The sequence below is a fragment of the Gallinula chloropus genome (genome assembly GCF_964237585.1).
Source record: "Gallinula chloropus genome assembly, chromosome: 4".
In the NCBI taxonomy this organism is placed as follows: Eukaryota; Metazoa; Chordata; class Aves; order Gruiformes; family Rallidae; genus Gallinula; species Gallinula chloropus.
Genome location: NC_140088.1, coordinates 81,029,362 through 81,050,076, shown reverse-complemented (window position 1 = coordinate 81,050,076; position 20,715 = coordinate 81,029,362). Strand labels below are relative to the sequence as shown.

The following is a 20,715-nucleotide window of genomic DNA, read 5'->3' as shown; positions in this document are numbered from 1 at the left end:
TTTTAACCAATTTTTTCCTCATTCCTATTTCTTAGGACTACTGTGTTAAATGTTCCCAGGTGCAGTACCCCAGTCATACTCTTCAAATGTTATTTATATATTTTTTTAGTAGGCATTTTAAAATATGTTATCTACAGTAACACATGCATCAAGTAAATAAAGTTGGTGAAGAGGACAAAAATATTTATAGATGTAGGTGTAAAAATATATGTTTGCACATGCAAACACTTAGAGAAATGGACAATTATCCATATGTCCTCCAAGATGTAAATTATATCCTCAGATAACAAGATGCATTTTGTGTATGTGCAAACACCAAAGAAAGAAAAATAATCTTTTCTGATTCAAAGCAAAAATACAAAGCAAGTTGTAAAGAGCATCAGGAACAAAATTAGGAAAACAAACTTAAAAGGTCAAAGACTGTTATAGTACCCAAAAGAAAGGCACAATTTGTGCTGATGAGCAATAGCTACTGGGCAAAATCCACTTAGCCTTTTGTTATCATCAAGCAACCATTTCTGAACTGCGGAAATTAAAGAAAGGTCTGTTCTCAGCAACCTGCCAGAAATGAACTGTTCTAGGCAACAATAATTTTGTAAGTCCTGAGGGGGAGACTGGTATGCCCTTTCAGTGCTGACAGTTTTGAAATCAGAAACACTTCCAAAATGAGAAGTGCGTTTTTTTCTAGAGGTATATATTTTCCTTGGGCATTATACTAGATAATGACAGTAAAAAAGAAATGATATATCTTAAAATGATTTAAGGAAGTAAAATTAATTGTGTGATGATTTAAATGGTATGAAAGCACCTGAAGTGAAGTAAATCAGTGTAAAAAGTCTTCCTTAGAATTGTCTGTTGCATGTATTTAAGGTCAAGAGTGCTTTTAACAAAAGAAATAATGATTGCTGTGTTCTGTGTTAAGTTCTTAGAAAGTTGTTAGTTAGATAGAAAAGTGTATGTTTTGTTGTTGTTGTGCTGGTGACGAAATCTCAAAGGACCTGTAAAGGCAATTGAGCTGTACAGCTAAGAAACTGGTTCATAGACCAATTTTCCTTTTTCCTTTCTTTAACTGTTAGTATTTCCTTCTCAAGAGCTGCTGTGGATAACTTCATCAGGAAAAAAGTTTGGTATAAAACATATTACTATTGTAGAGTTTGTTAAAAGGTAATACTTTCCCATGTTGCCAGGTTAGAAACTTTTTGTAGGATCCTCTAACACACTGTTGATGGAGAGTTAATGGAATTTTGAGTCCTAAAAACCTTTGGCCAACAAATTTGATCAAACTTTATAGTAATGCTGCTTTGTCTTTCTGGGTTTTGGTTTGGGTTTTTTTTGCATAAATTTTGAAAGAAAAAGTCCAGAATGTATAGAATGTTAAACACAAATATTATTAAATTCAGGATAAAGTACATAATGTTTATTATTGTTTTCTTGAACTGTTATACAGCTTAAAAACCTCTTTTTGTACAAAAATATGTCTCTTTGCTTTTTGTACATATAATTTTGATTGCAGCTTATCCAATTCTCTTTGGTTTCACTTGCTTTCTGTTTTGAGAACGTAATTTTCCTGAAGAATTTGATCTCAGGTACCTCTTTAAAAATGACTGTTGACTTCACAAGGGCATCTGTGGGTGTAGGGCCGGAAACAAAGAAAAAAAAAAGAGGGACATAAGTTTTTACATCATCTTTTCTTTTGGTGATCTTTCAGAACTCAGCAATAAATACAGTTTTATGATGGATTTGGGTGGGTTTTTTTAAAGTACAAAGAAATTTATCTTAATTTCTAGCAGAAAAAATCATAAGCTTTTCTCTTTTTTTTTTTTTTTTAAATCTTTTTTACCAGTGCTTTGGTATTTTCTCTTCTATAATGAATGCTGTTTTACTAATAAGCAATATATATGGCTTGCCTAAAGGAATAAAATAACATTCAGGAAGTCAGGTTGTTAATTAACCATTTATTGTCAGCTTCATACTAGCATCTTATTTGGCTATTCTTTATGCGTAAGAAATGCAAACTACCTTGCTCTATCTGAAGGGCAGAAAAAAAATTATACCCTGAAAAAACAATTTTAAAGATGCAGTGTCAGAATTCACATGACTGGAACTTCAGAACATCTGGTCTATTATTAGTTCATACTATACTCGACTAAAACTACCCATCAAAATAAAATTTCATCTTTGCTAATTTTTATAGCTACAGGTATCAGTATTATCCTTCTGTCTGAAGAACTGCTGGACATGCAGTATAATTATGGGATGAACTGAAGGTTTTCAAATGCAGAAAATAAAAAGAAACTGTGTTCATATATGGTTGCCCTAGGTCCTGCCTTGAGTTTCAGTTCTTCTTCATGACTTTTTGTCTCTTGTGACCTTCGTTTTAGTATGTTTTGCAAATAAACTTGTATAAATATCACAGTATTATAAAGGCAATAAAAGAGGTAAAACAAGTTGGCATTAACTGTGGTATAGTTAACTTAAGAAATAGTACCTCCCTAGAAGTGAATTGTTATTTTAAATGTGAAAAAATGTGTAACATAGGTGGTGTGCTAGTCCCTTGCACAGGTTTCATAATTCCTGTCTGAACAAACAGAAATGCTTTTAAACTCCAACTTTTAAAACCAGGAAATTTCCTAAACTTTAAAAATCATTAGGTACAGAATGATTATGAGCCACATCACATTGCATTTATTGTTTCTTGAAAAATATTATTATTTGCAAATACAAAATCTGAATGAGTGATATTAAAAGCCGTATCATGTGATTCCATCTTGATATTTTTCAGTAGACTACAGTGTTAGTACTACTAGACTATGGCAAATACTTTAATATTGACATGAAATGTAGATTACATTATATAGTGATAAACAAAGTTGCTTTTCAAAAATACATTTATAAGATTTGCCTGCATTTCTTAGAGCTCTGAAAAACCCAAAGTCTTTTTGATGACTTTCTAGCCTTGAGAAAATATTGAAACTGGTTTTTATGGTTGGAAAAGCATACTTTTTGTGGAAAGCAAAGTGAATTCATGGTTTTCTGTTCAAGATACTCTTTGAGAGCTGTGAAAATCATTTTCAGAGATCCCTTAAAATTCTGGCAGGAACATCTTGGCTTTTAGCTCTCTTGCATGGAGACTTATACAAAATTTTCCCCTATCCAGTCACTTGTAGCAGTGCTAGCTCCTTGTCAATGCAATAATTTTAATTCCTGACCTAAAAGGGCAGCTTTAATAGCCTCCACATTTATGTGATACCTGAACTTATTATAATGGTTTAGAGAAACAGAAAATCAGATTTCAGGCATAATTGTGGCTCTTATTCACATCTTGATATAGTGTTAATCATTTAAACTTAAATTTCCAAATTTGTGTAAATATTTGTAAGTCTGGTTTAGGATATTATGCTTTCTTTCTGATAGGATGCTTATGGTAAGCATGAGATTCAGAGTGTAATCATCTAGATATAGGTGTGAAAATACAGTGTATTTGTGGGTGTAAACTGTATACCTCCTGCTATAGTTTATGGAGATTTAGTGTATACAGACAGTGGAGTCTGGAAGGCAATTTTGTTCACCCCCTACATGTCTCTGGCACTGGTCATCTTAATTCTCTAGAGTGTTGATTAGATTTCTCCTGGCAGAAATAGCAACTTCGCTGTTTAACTCATGCGCAGATGTGCATAGTTATGTGTAGAAATGTAGAAGTCTACAGGAATGAAAAACTACCCATAGATAAAGATTTTTTTGTAGTGAGGAGTTGTGGTGAGGCTGAACATTCATGATGGCAATTCATCAACCTCCGTATTCCCTATTGATATGATCGCAGAGGAAGGAAGCAGCTGTGCTTGACTAGGACTTCAAAAATATGTTTCTTCTGTTTATTTCAAAGCAGTAAGGATGTAAATATAAGAAGATTGATATTTTTATATACTCTGGAAGAGACAGGGTTAAGCATCGTGGGGTTTTTTGTCAAGTTTTATTTCCTGGTTCATCTGTCAAGTTTTAATAAACTGATGAAAAGACCAGATTATAAAAAAACACAGAACTGAAAAATCACTGGCTACTAAGGCAGTGTACTCATTTTACATGTGTGCTTAATTTAAAGTACACCTGTTTTAATTTTAAGGTATACTACTTAAATCCTTATCAGAACCACCCAAAATTCAGCACTCTGTGGTTTAACATCTAGCATTGCTATTGTAAATGATAGTGAAATAAGAACATTCAACTAACCAGTTAATCAACTGTGTCATGAGAATGTTTGTTTAATCCTAAGGGGGGCATGCATGCTTATCCCTTAAGAGGACAAGGAAAAGTCATCACTTTCCTTCCATTTGGCCTGAAAAATTATCTGCTCCTTATAGGCAAATTTGGAATATACATGACTGTGAATGGTTGGACTAGATGATCTTTTAGGTCTTTTCCAACCTTGATAATTCTGTGATTCTGTGATTCTGTGACTGTGCAGGGAGGATCAGTGAAAACATTTGAAATGTTAGGATTAAAGCCCAGAGTACATGAAGCAAAAATGGTTTTTTACTCATCCACCTCTATTATTAGACAATAAAGCAGTCAAAGAAGGGATGCCCCTTCCTACATTTCAATTAAAGACTGAGATGCTATACCTGTTCTATATACATATATGCACGTATGCATGTGTGTGTTATGTAATACATGTACCTTTTATATTGACTAATGCACACCTTCATTAAAACACTGCAAACTGGGAGTAAGTAAACTGCAGGTACATGAGAGCCCTATTTCATGCAGTCTCAGCACTGCATTGGTGTGGGTTGGTTTTTTTCCCCTCTTATCCTTCCCTCTGTCATGTAGAATTTAGATGACACAGTAAGGTTTTGAAGACCATGGAGTTCTTAGATGCTTAAGGATCTTTGCTACACACCTATTATCAATTGTAACAAAATGGTAGCAGAATCCTTGTCTGATTTAATCAACATTACATCAGCCATGAAATACAATTTACAAGGTGAGTGTTTGCCCTATGGCTATCTATCAGCTGCCTTCAGAGAAGGACAATATACAGCCTCCTTCTGTAATGGCTGTGTATTTTGAAAGAAATACTAGAATGTGGCAGTGCTGAACTTCAGGCAATACTTACCAACCTTTTGGCATTGGGAACAGGTTTCTCATTAATAGTATTATGAAGATGGGGAGTTATGCACATGTGACATCTTGTATCCAGGAAACCTTCTAATAGAACTGGGTGAGTCACTAAAGATTTTGGTTAATTTCTGATTTTCAGGTTCATTTATAACTACCAATACTATGTTCTATCAATGATATTTCTACAATACATTTTGTAAATAATTTATTTAAATGGCTCCAGGGAGATATTATAGCAGTACCTAAAGGAGGCCTACAGGAAAACTGAACAGAGACTGTTTACAAGAGCAGGAAGTGATAGGACCAGGAGTAGTGGCTTTAAGACAAAGGAGTGTAGGTTCAGATTTGATGTGAGGAAGAAATTCCTTATTGTGAGGGTGGTGATGCCCTGGAACAGGGTGCCCGGAGAAGCTGTGGCTACTCTCTCCCTGGAGGTGTTCAGGGCGAGGTTGGATGGGACTTTGTGCAACTTAGTCTAGCGGAAGTTGTCCCTGCTTATGGCAGGGGAATGGAACTAGCTGATCTTTGAAGTACCTTCCACCCCAAACTCTTCTGTGATTCTGTGAAATCTAGCTTCTTGTTATGGAACAAATCCACAGAAAACTGAGCAGGAAGCTACACATTTCAAATTGTTTAATCACATTTAAAGCATTTTTGCATACATAGAAAGAGCAGTGATGTAACAGAAGAATAGCTAGACATTTGAGAGGAAAAGGAGGTTTTGTTCATTCCTCAAAAGCAAAATATTCCCTTTGTGTTATGCAATAGTCAAAACTTCTTACATTGAATGGACTTTATAAAGAACCTGACAGGAATTTTCTATAAAACCAACATTACCTTTTCAAAGCCAGAAAGAACTGTTTTCCTACAGTAATGGGGTAATCAGATCTAGTCTGAAAGTAGCTAAACAGCTTAAAGGATGATGAATAAATAAGTATTTTGGACAGTGGAAGGGAGCTAGCTATATAAATACTGTTGTAACATACTCTGCTATATGTTGTATACCATGTGAAGATTTATATTAAAATTTGGTTTTACGCTTTATTTGTGTCACAAAGTGAAAATAAGGGTGATGGAAATTTCATTAAAATTCATGTGAAAATTGGGTGTGATAAGAGGAGAGTAAGATTTGTAAAAACTGGTAATGTGGATGCATAACAGCAATAGCCATTAAGTTTTCAAAATTAATAACATCTTAAAATATACATTTAAGATTCATGCTTTGCAGAAAAGTTATCATTGATGGCAAGTTCCTGTGAGCAAATTATTCCAAAACTACTTGTTGAAAGATTTCCCATACTCTGAGGCATTTGATACTCTGATGGGACAGAGAGGAGTAGTTTCAGTAGAGCATTACTCTAGCTTGCTATATAGATTAATTTGTCAGCTTGGCAATTAAGGTTTTCAGGCTAACAGTTTTTCAGTAGTTAGGGAAACAGAATAGTGGCAATTATGATTGGGGAAAAGAATGATGCAATTAATGGGTTTATTGTTCACTGTTTTTGTGCTACATAGAGGTTTACAGTTCAATAAAACTAAGACCCAAATCCTATATTTTAAATACATTTAAAATACTTTAAAAATACCTTAAAAGAAATCTTATCTAGAGTATATACTGTGAAACAGTAAAAGAAGAAATAATTTGTAATATGTTCACTTAGGCATTATAATTATTCTACTCTGAAATATAAAGGTGTTTTTCATAAAATTAGGAAAATAAGGCATTTTGAAGTTAACATCTCTTAGGATATTCTTCCTGTCTCTTTTGAGTTAGTTTAGGATTTTTTAAATCTACCTCAGTTTCCTTTGTGTAGGTATTGTGAAGCTCATTAGCTTTTATGGAAAGCTAATGACTCATTGCAGTGAGTTGACCCTATCTGGAAGCTAAGCTACCACCTAGCGGGAACACTGGCTTATTTTGAAGGAGTTTTATTGTTGAATATGATGTTACATGGCATGGAATATCCCTTTGGTCAGTTGGGCTGAGCTGTACTGGCTGGGTCACCTCCCAACCTCTTGCCCATCCCAAGCCTAATAACAGGGAGGGCAGAGTGAGATACAGGGAGGGCCTCCATGCTGTGCAAACACTACTCAGCAATAACTAAAGTGGGCTATCTTTTGTTTGCCAGTCTAAAACACAGCACCATACAGGCTGATAGGAGAAAATTAACTCTATTCCAGCCAAACCCAATATACTGCTCATATAGAAAGTGCTGTAGAGTTTATGAGTATTATTATTCGTATTTCTCTTAGCTGTTTGTCACAATGTACATCTGAAACTCTTGAAAATCTGGGATGAAAATCCTTGTTATTCATTCATATGGAGTGAGTGAAGACAGAAACAAAGATTTCAGAGTTCTAGCATGTTCTCCAATTGGAGTGATATGCCCAGAGGCTGCAGATTCCCACTTGCATTAACTTTAAAATAAATTATTTGAAATGTGAAGATTTGTTCTCATATCTTTCAGGCTTGAGTTGCACAGGATCCCAATATGCACTCTGAAAAAATGCCTTTATGTGCTGTCTGATACTGAGCATGATTTCACTGCATAGAAGAGACATGAGGGTTGAGATTCCCATAAATATTAATCAGGGATTAATGAACAGTGGGAGGCTTCTGCATATCAACAGATATGATAGGAAACTTTGTATTAAATACACCACCACCTGTCTATAAATCATACGGGAAAAGTGAAGGTAGTCTGAGTTATCACTTGTTTCAACAACCTAATCATAAAAAACAGGCTAACAGTACACAGGCAACAGACAGAATTTCATTTCATGATTATGAATAGTTGAATTATTTTAATCCTTTAGAAAACTGCGTTTGAAAAGTTGTAAGATTATGGTAGCTTTGGGGGTTGAGTTCAGCTATCCACACAACAAAATGAAACATAGAGTAGTTGTGCAGACTTCTTCATTCAGATTTAATAGCTTTGCCTTACTTCGAATGTATTATAAAAAAAAAAAAAACACAAGATAATGAAATCTTAGCCCATGCACTTGCAGATTTGGTTTTCTGAGACCTCCAACAAAACTTTCTACTAACATGAATTTTGTGAAATTTCCCTATTACACTGAGTGTATAGACACCACTGCAGGATATTTTGTTACAGCTGTGGTAGATCACCCTCTTTTATTATATAGGGCACTTTTGGGTCTCCCAATCTACTAACCTGTGTAATCTAAAGCTGCCTTTAACCTTAGTGACTTGCAATACTCTTCTGACAAATTTGGTAAGTACTATTTTTTTTTGCAGTTGCTCTTGACTCTTCCTCAGAAAGACAAAGGCCACACTGGCAATAAAAGCAGAGTTAATAATCTGACATTGGCATGCTGAGAAGGTTCATAGTACTGGAAAGAAAGGAAGTACAGACAGATTCACCTGGTAGAAAACTTGTTTCTACACAGTGAATGTAAAAGTCTCATCTGAATCTCAGGGCTGCAGAAAGACAGATTCCTGTGTATATTACTTTGTGTGTGTTTGCGTATGAGTGAAGGTATTGTGTCAAATCACAATTAATTTCCTAAGTTTTGAAACATGTGGCTGCTTCTTAAAATCTTAGCATCAAATGACTAAGCAGCATAACATCAAATCTACTCATGCAATGTTGACTGTATGAACAATGTCACAAAATTTACAGGCTAGTAGACACTATAAGAATATCTTTTCCGCCTTTCTGTATATACTGTGGATTTGAAACATTTCAAATAGTCATACAGAGATTCAGATAGTTAATCTTTCTAATGTATAACTACTTGGATTTGGCCAAATCTTCCAAAAAGAGCAGAGTCTTTACCTGGAGATTCCCACCAAAGAACATTAATCCTCTGTGGTACTTTATACAATGGTTCATTGTCCCCATTGGAAAAAAAAAAAAAAAAAATACCTTTTTCTAATTTAAATGTTACCTGTTTCAATTTGCAATCACTATTATATTTCCACCGTGAAATTAAAGACAGCATCACTGACAGAGCACTGGAATAGGCTTCCCAGGAAGGTTGTGGAGTCTCCATCTCTGGAGAAATTCAAGACCTGTCTGTATGTCTATCTGTACAATATGAGCTAGGGAGCCTGCTTTGACAAAAGGGTTGAACCCGATGATCTCTCGAGGTCCCTTCCAACCCCCATGATTCTGTGATTCACTAAAGAGTATGTTCTCTCTATTTAGGTATAGATATGTTGTAAATAAGTCATCTCAATTATAATTTTCATAACCTAAATGTATTGTACTCTCTCAGACTCTTACTTTAAAACTGTCTCCATCCCTCAAATACTTTTCAGGTTTTTCCTTGCCCCTAATCTTTGGTACCTCTTTTTAGTAGGGGAAAAATAAAACAAAGCTTTCTTTATTTGGTCTCCCCAGAATAGAACACAGGTATGTGAACGTTGCATTATTCTTACTCAGGTCTCTCTGTATATTCCTTCCAAGAACTGTACAAGGGCTTTTGGGTTGATGTTTTTTTTCTTTGTTTTTTTCTTTTTTTTTATTCATTAAATTATAATATATAATATATTGACCCATATGTCTGCTATGATCCTTCATAGTCACTGTCTTTCAGGATACTGTTCTATATGCATGTCCTGCATTCCTCATTCACATGTAAAATTGCTTGACTTTACACTTGGCTACATTTGAACACATTTTTCTTACATGAACAACTGACTATTATAATGACTTTCCTGTCATGGACACACATTTACATCCAAATAGCCTGTGAAAATTTTGCGAAGTATCAGATTTTGTACCAAGCAGAAGCAAAACTTCCCTGCAAAATGATGATTCTGCATTCACAACTACTTTTTATTGCAGAGAAATTATTTTTTCCTTCAGGTATCAGTTTTTATTCCAAGAAAGGTATACCCTTCTGGTACTCAGTTACCCTGAGCAAGCTTTTCTAATAAAAAAATTAAATTAGGTTTTTCTGACAAAGTTCATTTTTCCATATACCCATGCTGACTGCATTATGTTCACGTTTTTCTGAAGTTGGTTCTCATATCATCTTTTATTATTTCCCTGGGATATGCATCAAGTTATTCAGCTTAGTTGGGATACCTGGATTTATCTCATGAATATCTTACTCTAGACTTACCAAGTTTTCCTGTTCTTCTGAGATTTATTAAAATGTTAAGAGATAGTCAACTCTTTCAAAATTATCAGGATAAAATTATCTAGCCTGACAGATACATGTTCCTGTAAAAAACCTTTTAGTCCTTTTCCTCGGTTGCTAGTTGCATGGCAAATACCTCCCCATCTTTAGGTAGCAGAAGTATACTTTATCATTCTTGGGGTTTTTTAGTATACCAGGCATGGAATCCTTAACTTTCCTTATCAGTTTTCTTCACCACCTCCTTTTCCCTTCTGTATCTTCCTTCCAGAGCTTCTATTACTTTTTCCATCCTTATGTGCCTGCCTAGCAATTCTCAGCTGCACAAACCTCACAGGCATGCGAACAAACAGACCTCTCTCGTGATTTGTTCTGCTTCTCAAAACTCCAGCCACAGAGCTCTCACTGAGACAGGCAGACAAACAAATACATCAAACACAGCTTGCCAAATCCTTTTACATCCAAGAAGATTGGCAGCTTTGAAACTAATTTTTTCCCCTGCTTCTTTTTCATCTCTATTATTGGGCTGTTGGGTATTTATGTCTCTGTCCAGCTTTACTGAATTTTAATTGGGGCACTGAAAAGTTCCAGGAAATATGACAGGCTGAGAAAGATATGTTTGAATAATATTGATAAAATCCTATTAGTTCTAATAAATTACTTTTGGCAGCCATAGTTCTGGTTCTGGGGAAGGCCAGGTCCTTTGTGAAGGTTTACCAGCTTCACACTTTGGATCTTCTGTTCCACCCAGGTCCAAAGTTGTGCCTAATTTTCATATTCACAAATATTAAAAAGTAATTTCCTATATTATTATTCAAAAGGTTATATTTTAGTTGACTGTATTTGCTTCCATCTCACTTTTTAGGACCTCAGTTGCAATGGTAACCTGTAGCATGATCAGTTAGAAAGCATGGTGGATCTTATTTAACCTGTATTTTCACTCAGACCTTGCCAATGGATCATTATATAGCCTTATTCAAGTCATTCAGCTTCTTTCTTCATTTACTGTAATATTTGTAAAGTACTTTCAAATCAATAAGTAAAAGCTACTACTTAAGTTTATTGTATTATTTTGCTCGAAGACCTGATCATTACCTTCCAAACTAACATCAAATTTGTGTCCAGAGTAGTGGGGTTTTTAAGTTTGAACTAGAAAAAAATACAAAGCAAAAAAGTCTTCAGCATGTTAACATTACAAGAAAGTAAAATTATCTTTTTCCTGGGAGGACATATCTCACAAAGCTGAGTTTTTAAATTCAGAAATGAGCAGAACACAATGAATAATTGTGTTATTCGTAATTTTAAAGTTATAAATAATTTTAAGCCCACAAAGTTAAGAAGATTTAAGAACATAATCATGAGCAATCACAGTAAAAAAAAAAAAAGTATAAGTTGCCCCTTGCACACTTTAAAAGATACATTGAAGACAGGCATTGAAGTATAGCTGATGATTAGAATCATTATCTGTTTCAGAGGAATGGACACTAGATCTCAAAGTGCAGCAAATACACAGGTTAAGTTTGTTATGATCTTAAAGCCAGTTTCTTAGTTTTCAGGTAAACTCAATTAACAAAGCTGAGGGACTATTTAAATAACAAGCACAATATACCCAAGATACTGTAAGCTTTTTACTTGGGCTTTTGGAGTGGGATCTAAAGTTTTCAAAGAGATAAACAAAGCTGCCCAGGAAACTAGAATGTTTTGGAAATTTGTGGTTGAAATACTTGAGACAGGATGTTATCAGCTGGTTTATGTTTTAAAATGCACTTGCTGATTTGCTCTAGAATATAAAGATGTGATTAATTTATGTTCTTTTTTTTTTAAATCTACCTGTGCTAATCTGAAAGTTTATATGCACATTCTGCTTTGGCTCCTAAACTATTTCATTCATACCAACCACATTAATTAACGGACACTATTTAAAGTGTTTAACTAATTCCACAACAATTAAATTGAATCTAATGGCATGTACTAGGGAATGCTTATGTAAAGCATTTAGCTGGTAGAATTTAGGGGATTTGCCTGGCAAAAAGTACCACCAGGTAATGAGAAGCTGGAGGATGGCCAGCATCCTCCTCTTTGGTGAAAGCTAGTTGTTGAGTATGTGTCTTTCCACACCTTCAGGTGATGTAACACTTAGGGAAAGTATATAAAATCTTAGCTTTAATTTAACTTTAGAGAATATAGTCACTGTTTTTGTAATCAAAGGGTTTATGAAACCAAAGTTAACATAAACTGAGTGCATCTGTGGTTCAAAACCATATTATGCTGGTAATAATATTGGAGAAGCAAAGATTGATAACTTACATATTCCTCTTTAAATCAATGACATTTGAATGCAAAAATGCAATATAAATTGATCATTAACACTGCTTAATGAAATACTCATAAGTAAGGCAGATTTCTTTGAATCAAACTGATTTAAAGCCTTCATTTTAATCGTGATTTAAATGAGTAAGAATTGCTGATTTAGATAATTGATGCTAAACTTGTTCTGTATTTTACTTCAGAAAGAAAGGGTCATTTTCATCAGCTGGAATTATCTTTAAAATAAATAGAATTGCAAGCAGCATGAAGATTTATTTTTTGCATGTCATATGGATATGAAACACATGAAAACAATTGTTTAATGGTTTTTAAACTTGTTTTATGTGAGAAAATGGTTAACAATTAATTTATTGGGTTTTTTTTTTAAATTACTTGTGTTTGTTCTCAAGTGGGATAGAAACTAGAGTGCAACTCAAAACCCAGCAAAATGTTTAAGTCTTTTTCTGAGTTAAAGAAAAGTACCATGAAATATGATGGACAAACATATCAATAAAGTGTGTCAAATATGTTTGAATGCTGAATGACTGGTTTATTACAGAAAAACATTTTTAACTGTGTTTAATGCAGTTTCTGAAAACACTAGACAAAACTTTCAAAACAGATATAAATATAGAGATGGCATTTGATCAGATTTTCAGAATCACATAATTGCTTTTGTGTATGTTTATGTATATCTGAAAATGTTACTTGTATATAAATCTGGATTAATTACCTATATAAGTTAAATACAGCTTTATGAGAGCCTTTTCTTTCTCTTTTAAATAAGACTTCCTATTTTTCCCCATTACTTTGTATTGGTATACTGGAAGAGAAAAATAATGTTTTCAAACTCAAAGTCAGCCTACCAAAGCCAAACAAAAGTTTTCCTTGTTTTCACTATTGAAGTGGAGAACAAAATTAATTAAAGAAAAACACTGTCTGCACTGTGTACTTCTATTAAAATAGATGAAATCATGCTTGATTTAGCAATCTAGATATTTCAGTTTTGGTTTGTATTTGAAATTAATAATGGAACCAAGAGTGATGACAATGTCTAATCCTCAGTCAGTTCTTATGCATAAAAATGTCCTTTTAGGGTGCATTGGGTCTTTTGGTTATTGTTTTGTAGATGTAAAGATTAAGTAGCAGATATATATGAGTCATTTTCCAGAATGTTTTGAACGCTCTTGGAGAGATCACTGATCATTGCTTTACATCGGAGGCTGTTATGTAAAAGACAATCAATAAGCTAATGATGTTGTCCTTTTCTAACCACTCTTCAGGTGGGCAATGTTGGTTATTTAACACTGAGTTATAGTCTAAACATTTGAAATGTCACAAGGTTGTTAACCTCCTCTATTACAGGATGATCCATACATAATACATTACACGTTTGTTTCTTATGACCACACAATAATGGAATCAGGAATCAATGCCTTTATGCTTAGCCAAAAAGGTTAAGAAAAGGATAATGTTAGATGGTCAAACCAGTTAAAAACCAAATTCTGCCTAGTCTTCCTCTATGACAGAACAACAGACCTTCTGAATGGAAAAGCAGGAGTAATTGTCAAGATATCTTGACATAAATTTTGAAAAGACTCACTTGTGCTTTTTCTAACGAAGACAATTTAATTCAAATTATATACATATAAGTGGCTGAATAATCGAAGACAAAACTGGTCTCATAATCAGCTCAACTGGTCATTTCAGACATTCTGATTGCCATGGGTGGGCCCTTTTTTGTGTAGGAGTTGGCCCAAATGAAATCCAGAAGTCCCTTCCAATCTAAATAATGTTATAGTTCTGTGATTGTATAATGCTGAAGCAGTATGCAAGGATTTTGGCATGTGAGGCTAAAATTATAAGTGTTCTTATATCAACTCAGTAGGAAGTCCAAATGTAATCCACCCTGTCTTACACCAGAGGAACTGACTGGACAGTGTCCTGAAAGCTTGTTGTTTATTTCATTTGGTGGTTCACCGATTAATAAATAGATTAGGGTTGCAAAGTACAGCATGAAAATTTTGTGCTATTGTCAACTCAATTGCTGGAACATTCTCACTGTCATAGTGCTTTCTATCAACTGGATGTGAAAAATATTTTTAGGTTGTATATGAGCTTCATTGTTAGGATCAAGGATTCAGAGGAAAATGTTGTTAAGAAATGTGCCAATGGAAAAAAAGTGCTGTGAAAGCTGCTTAGATTATGAGCAAATCTAATATACTTTCACATGACTCCATAATAATTAGATCATAAGGTTTTGCATATGTGGTCAAATGGTTGTGCAGTCCGAGCTGATATGTTAACACTAGAGAATATAGTTTATATTTATACTGTTATAAACATTCAGCCTTAAAATTTTAAAGTTTATCCATATTATTCATGTTCAGTGAAAATTCCTTGATGTATGAAAAAGCATAAGGGATCACTTAAATTGTAAGAAATATGGGTCTTGGATAGTTGGGAGGCATCAGTGATATTAAGATCCACTGACTTCAAATAAGGAAGAATCAGATAATTATCTGAATAACAATGAGCACTGGAAAACAGTTCCCAAGAAAGTTGAAGAACTATATGAAGTGAATCAAAATAAGTGGGATGTGCTATGTATTGATATTTAATCTTTTTCTCCTTCCTGGCTTTTGTAAAATTTATAACTGAATAGATATGCTAGAGTATTGTTTATCTTTTCCCCTATGTCAGTAGGAAAAATCATTAATCAGATAAATGTTTTTAGGCATTGTATTTGATGCACTCTAAATCACAATTGCCAACACTATAAATATTATAAAATGCTTAATATCTGAAATAACTGACTCTAAGATACATAGCAATACGCTGCTGTATATCTACTTTTGCTTGTAATGGCTTTCCCCATTTGTACATAATACACACAATAGTTCTGACTTTCTTTGATTTTGTGCTTTTCCTTCCAGGTTTGGATTTATTCTTCATAAGGATGAGCCTGTGCTCCAGAAAATTGATCTAGAAACTATGTCGTACATCAAGACAATTAGTTTAAAGGATTATAATTGCATCCCTCACTCACTGGCTTATACTCATCTTGGAGGATATTTTTTCATCTGCTGTAAGCCTGATACCACTGGGGCCGTCCTACCGCAGCTTATAGTGGATAGTGTTACTGATTCTGTGATTGGATACAACGGTGATGTAACAGGCACACCACATGTCTCTCCAGATGGACACTACCTGGTCAGCATTGATGATGCGAAAGGTCTCATGAGGATCCAGTCCATAACAATGAGAGGAGAAATACAGGATGCATTTGACATTCACACTAATTTGCACATATCTGATGTAGCTTTTCAACCATCATTCACTGAAGCTCATCAATACAATGTCTACTGTAGCTCCAGCACACAAACTGATGTTCTCTTCGTGGAGCTTTCCTCTGGCAAGGTTAAGATGGTGAAGAGTCTGAAGGAGCCTGTCAAGGCAGATGAATGGCCTTGGAACAGTAAGAACCGTCTTATAAAAGACAGTGGCCTTTTTGGTCAGTATCTCATGACCCCTTCCAGGGAATCTCTATTCATCCTGGATGGACGGCTCAATAAGTTAAATTGTGAAATCACTGAAGTTGAGAGAGGGAACACAGTAATTTGGGTTGGAGAGGCATAATATGGTCTGTGTTAGGTATTTACTGGATTAATAGTTTTACAGTGCGTTGCACTTAAATTACACCATTCTTCAAATTTACATGATTTTAATTTTGAATTGCTTGACCCTTCTATACCTGTTATTTCTTTGACATAAACACAGTTTTAATCAACTTCCACATAAAAGTTACTAAAACAATGGCTATTTGATATTGGTACTCAGCAGTTATCAGCTGAGATTTTATTGTTTGACTGAAATGACAAATATTGAAATTAATGATAAATATCATACATTATTTTAAAGGAAGCAGGGAAAAAAACCCAAAAGCTTCAGGGAATTTAACATGATACTTTGCATTTGTAAATGGAAGACTTAAATATTCAAATTTTGTGTATGGTTTGCTTCAGACACAAAATAAGAGATGTTGTACAACTTTTGACTCCTCTAACTGAAATGTTATGTCTGTTCTATCCATTCCACTGTTTAATCTTTTTGTGCCTTGAAGCAAAAGTCTCACATGAAGGGCAGAGCATAGAAAAATTGTATAATTTATTCCCACTGTGTCTACAGGATTGCTTGTCATTGGAAAGAAATTTTTGGTATCAAATTTCTAGTCTCAATCTGAGGAACATACATGGAAAGAAAAAAAAGAAGGGGAAATTATATTTGCAGTGTTTTCTGGTCACTGCAATTTGAGGAGTTTATTTTTATGGTGAGTCTTAGCTGAGAGAGCTTAACCTTTTTTTAGAGAAAAAAATAGATGTTAGGTTTTTCAGCTGTCACAGGGTTTCATCAGCAAGGAGTTTCAGTTCTAGTAATGAGAAATATTGCACTTATTCTTTGAGAGAAAACCACATTTTAAAAACCTGGTATGACAAAACTTCACATATGTAGTCAAGGAAACCTTTGTTTAAAAACAAAAAAATGCATTTTAAGAAAAAGAAAATGCAAAGAACTGAAGTCTAAAACCAGTAGATAACATTTTTTGCTTATGCATTGTACCATTGACCCATAATTGTTAAACCATTTGGTTAGCTCATGGGTTTTCTATTCCATGCATCCAATTGGACTAGTGCTAATAACAAAAAAAACAACAAAAACTTTGTATTTTTTATAGTTTGTTTACTTAGAATTCTATTATTAACAGTGGTTCAACAAGTAAATGGGAACAATAAGATTCCCAGAAGTAGAATAACAAGTCAGTAGGATCAGAAAGCCAGCAGTAAACAACTGTCTAGAATATAGAGCAATGACTTAAAAGTTTGGGAGTATCTTTATTTTTATTATGTTTTTGCTAAAGAATGCTTGTAAGCTCTTAAACTGACCTCCATTTACTGAAGGCAATCAGAAAAAAAATCTTTTTTTAAACAAAATTTTACTGCAATTTAGACTGTGTAAAATTGCTTAGAAATATGGAATTTTCTAGCATTGTAATCTTGTGTACATTTAGCATCCTGCCCTGTGTGGTACAGTAGATCTCTTTAGCTTGAGCAAACCTCCTGGTAGGTAGATTTAACTAAGATAAAAGTCTGCTTACATTTCTAGCTATCGAATCTGTTTTCCTTTTTACAACTTTTCTCCATTGTGAAGAAACAAGAATCATGTAAACTGTCTTTACTCACTTATTTGCAGTAGTCTGTCTCATACATTTTTCTTCTGTAACTTACACCACGTGAATGTTCTGTATGTAGAAGATGCTTGACAAAAGGAGAATAAACCCCATAAATTTTAAACAGTCCTGACTTTGGTGAATCCTCCAATATAGCCACACTGAACAGGCATGTAACACATACTTTATTTGAAAGCACAGTAGAAGGAAGTTTATCTGCCTCTTATTGTAGATATATACATACATATATAATCTCTATATCTTTATATAGATAGATAGATATAATGTATGTGTGTATATATATAAAATAAGCCAGATGTGTTTTATATATATAATACACAGTATTGGAAGAAAACTTTTTAGAAGAGCTTAACTAACTGGAGAAGATTCCTTTGGCAGCTACAAAGAATAGCTTATCATCTAATCAATTAGGCATAGAGTAATTAGAGTATAGACAGATGTCTATTCTCATGCCTAGCCTCTGGAGCCAAAAAGCTCTAGTCTAGAAGCTGTACAAACATCTAAGCCCAAGACAAGAAGCATGCATACAACACCACATATATAATCTATATAAACAACTCCCTAACCAGTCTGTTCAGTGTAGGTGGACCGTACAGTTACTTTGCCTGTTCCTTGCTTAACAATTAATGTTAAATATGAGGACTGAAGCCCATGATGATAGTGAGATTCCGTTGACAACGAAAGCTGTCCTGTGTTGTGCATGATCCCTTACAATCTCTATCAAAGTCCAAGTCAGTTGTCAGTTTTGGCAGCATCTTATTCTTTTGTATCAGCAACATTTGGTAATTGGAAAAGCCAATTTAATAAACTATGTTGCTCATTATATGGAACAGGAGATCAAAATATCTCCTGCTAAACTTAACAGATTTAACTATGTCAATAATATCACAGTAATTTGTGTAGCATAGATGCTGTCCCAGTCAGCTTAGAATTCCTGCCTGAAAACCATTTCTCTATTAGTGTCATAAGAAAATATCTGACTTTCACTGAAGCAATTTGGTAAAGAGCTATTCCCAGTTCCCTGGTTTTTGTTTAGATAATCCAGTGTAACAGCTCAAAGACCATGATTTTTTCTTTGCTGTTGTTACAGAACTGAAACAGATATTTGGTATCCAGGAGTTGTTCAATCCCATTGAATAAATGAAAAATCAAACACTGTCTTCAGTGTTTCAAATTTCCCATATACAAACCCCCAACATAACAACAGTTGCCTTTGAATCCTGGCTTTCCTAATTGCTGTTGGAAGCCGAGGCAATGAAAACTGGCTCTTAAGTTGCGGTAAACACAATTTATTTCATAAACTGTTGCAAATGTTAAAGATTTATGATGTTCCCATGGAAGTAAACTAGAGAAAAGTAGTGGAAGATAATGGAAATATAATGGAAGAAGCCAAATGTATACGATGACAAAGTTCTGTTACAGCTGCTGAAAGTTACCGCTGTGTTCCTGTGTGAATTTGAGAAGCACATGTGAGGACAAGACAGACTGTTCTGCACCAGAGATTGTGATGACAGAGCTGCTTTGGAAAGGTATTAAAAAAATAAATTATTTATGGTACATGGAGAAAAGATTGTCTGTCAGGCTATTTTAAGAGTCACCGAACAGAAGAAAAAGTGGTGTCAAAGTAAAAAAATATTACTTTTCCCTTCAGTTTGGCAGATATTTTTAATAGCCCGTGCTCAAAGGTATGTTTCAAACTACTGATAAACAGCTAGTTATTTGTTGCATTAGAATATGCACAAAAAGTCTCTCTTTTATAAAGTAGAGATTTTTATGGCCGTGGAATTTTTCACTTTTTGCATGTGGTCCAGAGAATCATCTCTCTTTGTTTATGTACTTTCTGACTGTTTGTTTTATGCTATCAAATTTTGAGAGATTGCTAGTTAAGCAACTACATGAATAGGTAAACTGAGCTCAGAACAGAAATTCGGTGAATTTAACTATATTCCCCATTTAAAAATTAATTCAAAGATTTAGATATATTTACATATATTTTATATATATATTCATAATTCCAAAAATAAGATGTCTTTGCAAATAGGTAAGAAATGTATCTGGTATAAGCTTGCCTTTAATAACTTCAATGGAAAAAAATACTAAATGAGTAATGTATTAACTCTACGTATTTTTGTAAGTGATTTCTATTAGGTTAAAAGTGTAATTTTGTGGTTTTATTGAGTCTTCTGCTCATACCACATCATTAAGTAAGGCTGTCTGCTAAATACAGACTAAAGGGCATCTTGCATTAAGGACTATCACAGTATTATTTAGATTTTAAATAGTGATTATTCATCAACATTTTAAACTTCTTTCAATTATAGAATCTTCTAAACTTGAATATGGTATTTCTTTGTGTTATTAAAGAACTGTTTTGGTACAGTGACTTAGTGTCTGCATTTCAGTTAGGAATGAAATATTCCTAAATATGGATTACAGAATAGCAGATTTGCAAATTATGAATGTTGTATTAAGAACATAGATGTTACATCATTTTGCCTACTTGCTACGTGATACTCACATTAATTTCAACTGAAAGACCATTGTCAACTTTATTAGGACATATATTTTTACCTAGTGAAAGACCAGTAACAGGATACTTCACAGGATATTTTGCAAATAACTTGGTAGCTCTTAAATAAGAAAAAGAATATGGTTGCCAGTCATCTACACCTTTTTTCCCTTTTTCATGTTGTTTTGAAGTGCACACCTGCGATGTATTTCAAGAGGTTCTGGAAAAATGAATCAAATAGTTGGTACAGGAACATGCCTAGTGAATATTACAAAAATTCCAAATTGAATTAACTAAAATTTTTGCACATTCTCCTTATTTTGCCAGTTGTTCTCTCAAACAACACTAGGGAAAAACTGTACAGATCGATAAGCTTTGTAAAACATTTTATATGTCATCAAATTCCAATTTTGTCTGACTTAAC

At 34.0% G+C, this 20,715-nt stretch overlaps 1 protein-coding gene across 1 annotated transcript in view; it reads left to right on the top strand.

Moving 5' to 3' along the window:
* The window catches only part of FSTL5 (follistatin like 5), a gene marked incomplete at both ends in the record, with an annotated part of 247,105 nt that extends 230,932 nt beyond the window's left edge, over positions 1-16,173 (top strand). The window contains one exon of the mRNA XM_084263325.1: positions 15,471-16,173. Coding sequence (XP_084119451.1) covers positions 15,471-16,173 — 703 coding nt within the window. The remainder of the gene's footprint in view (positions 1-15,470) is intronic.
* Between the last annotated feature and the right edge of the window lie 4,542 nt (positions 16,174-20,715).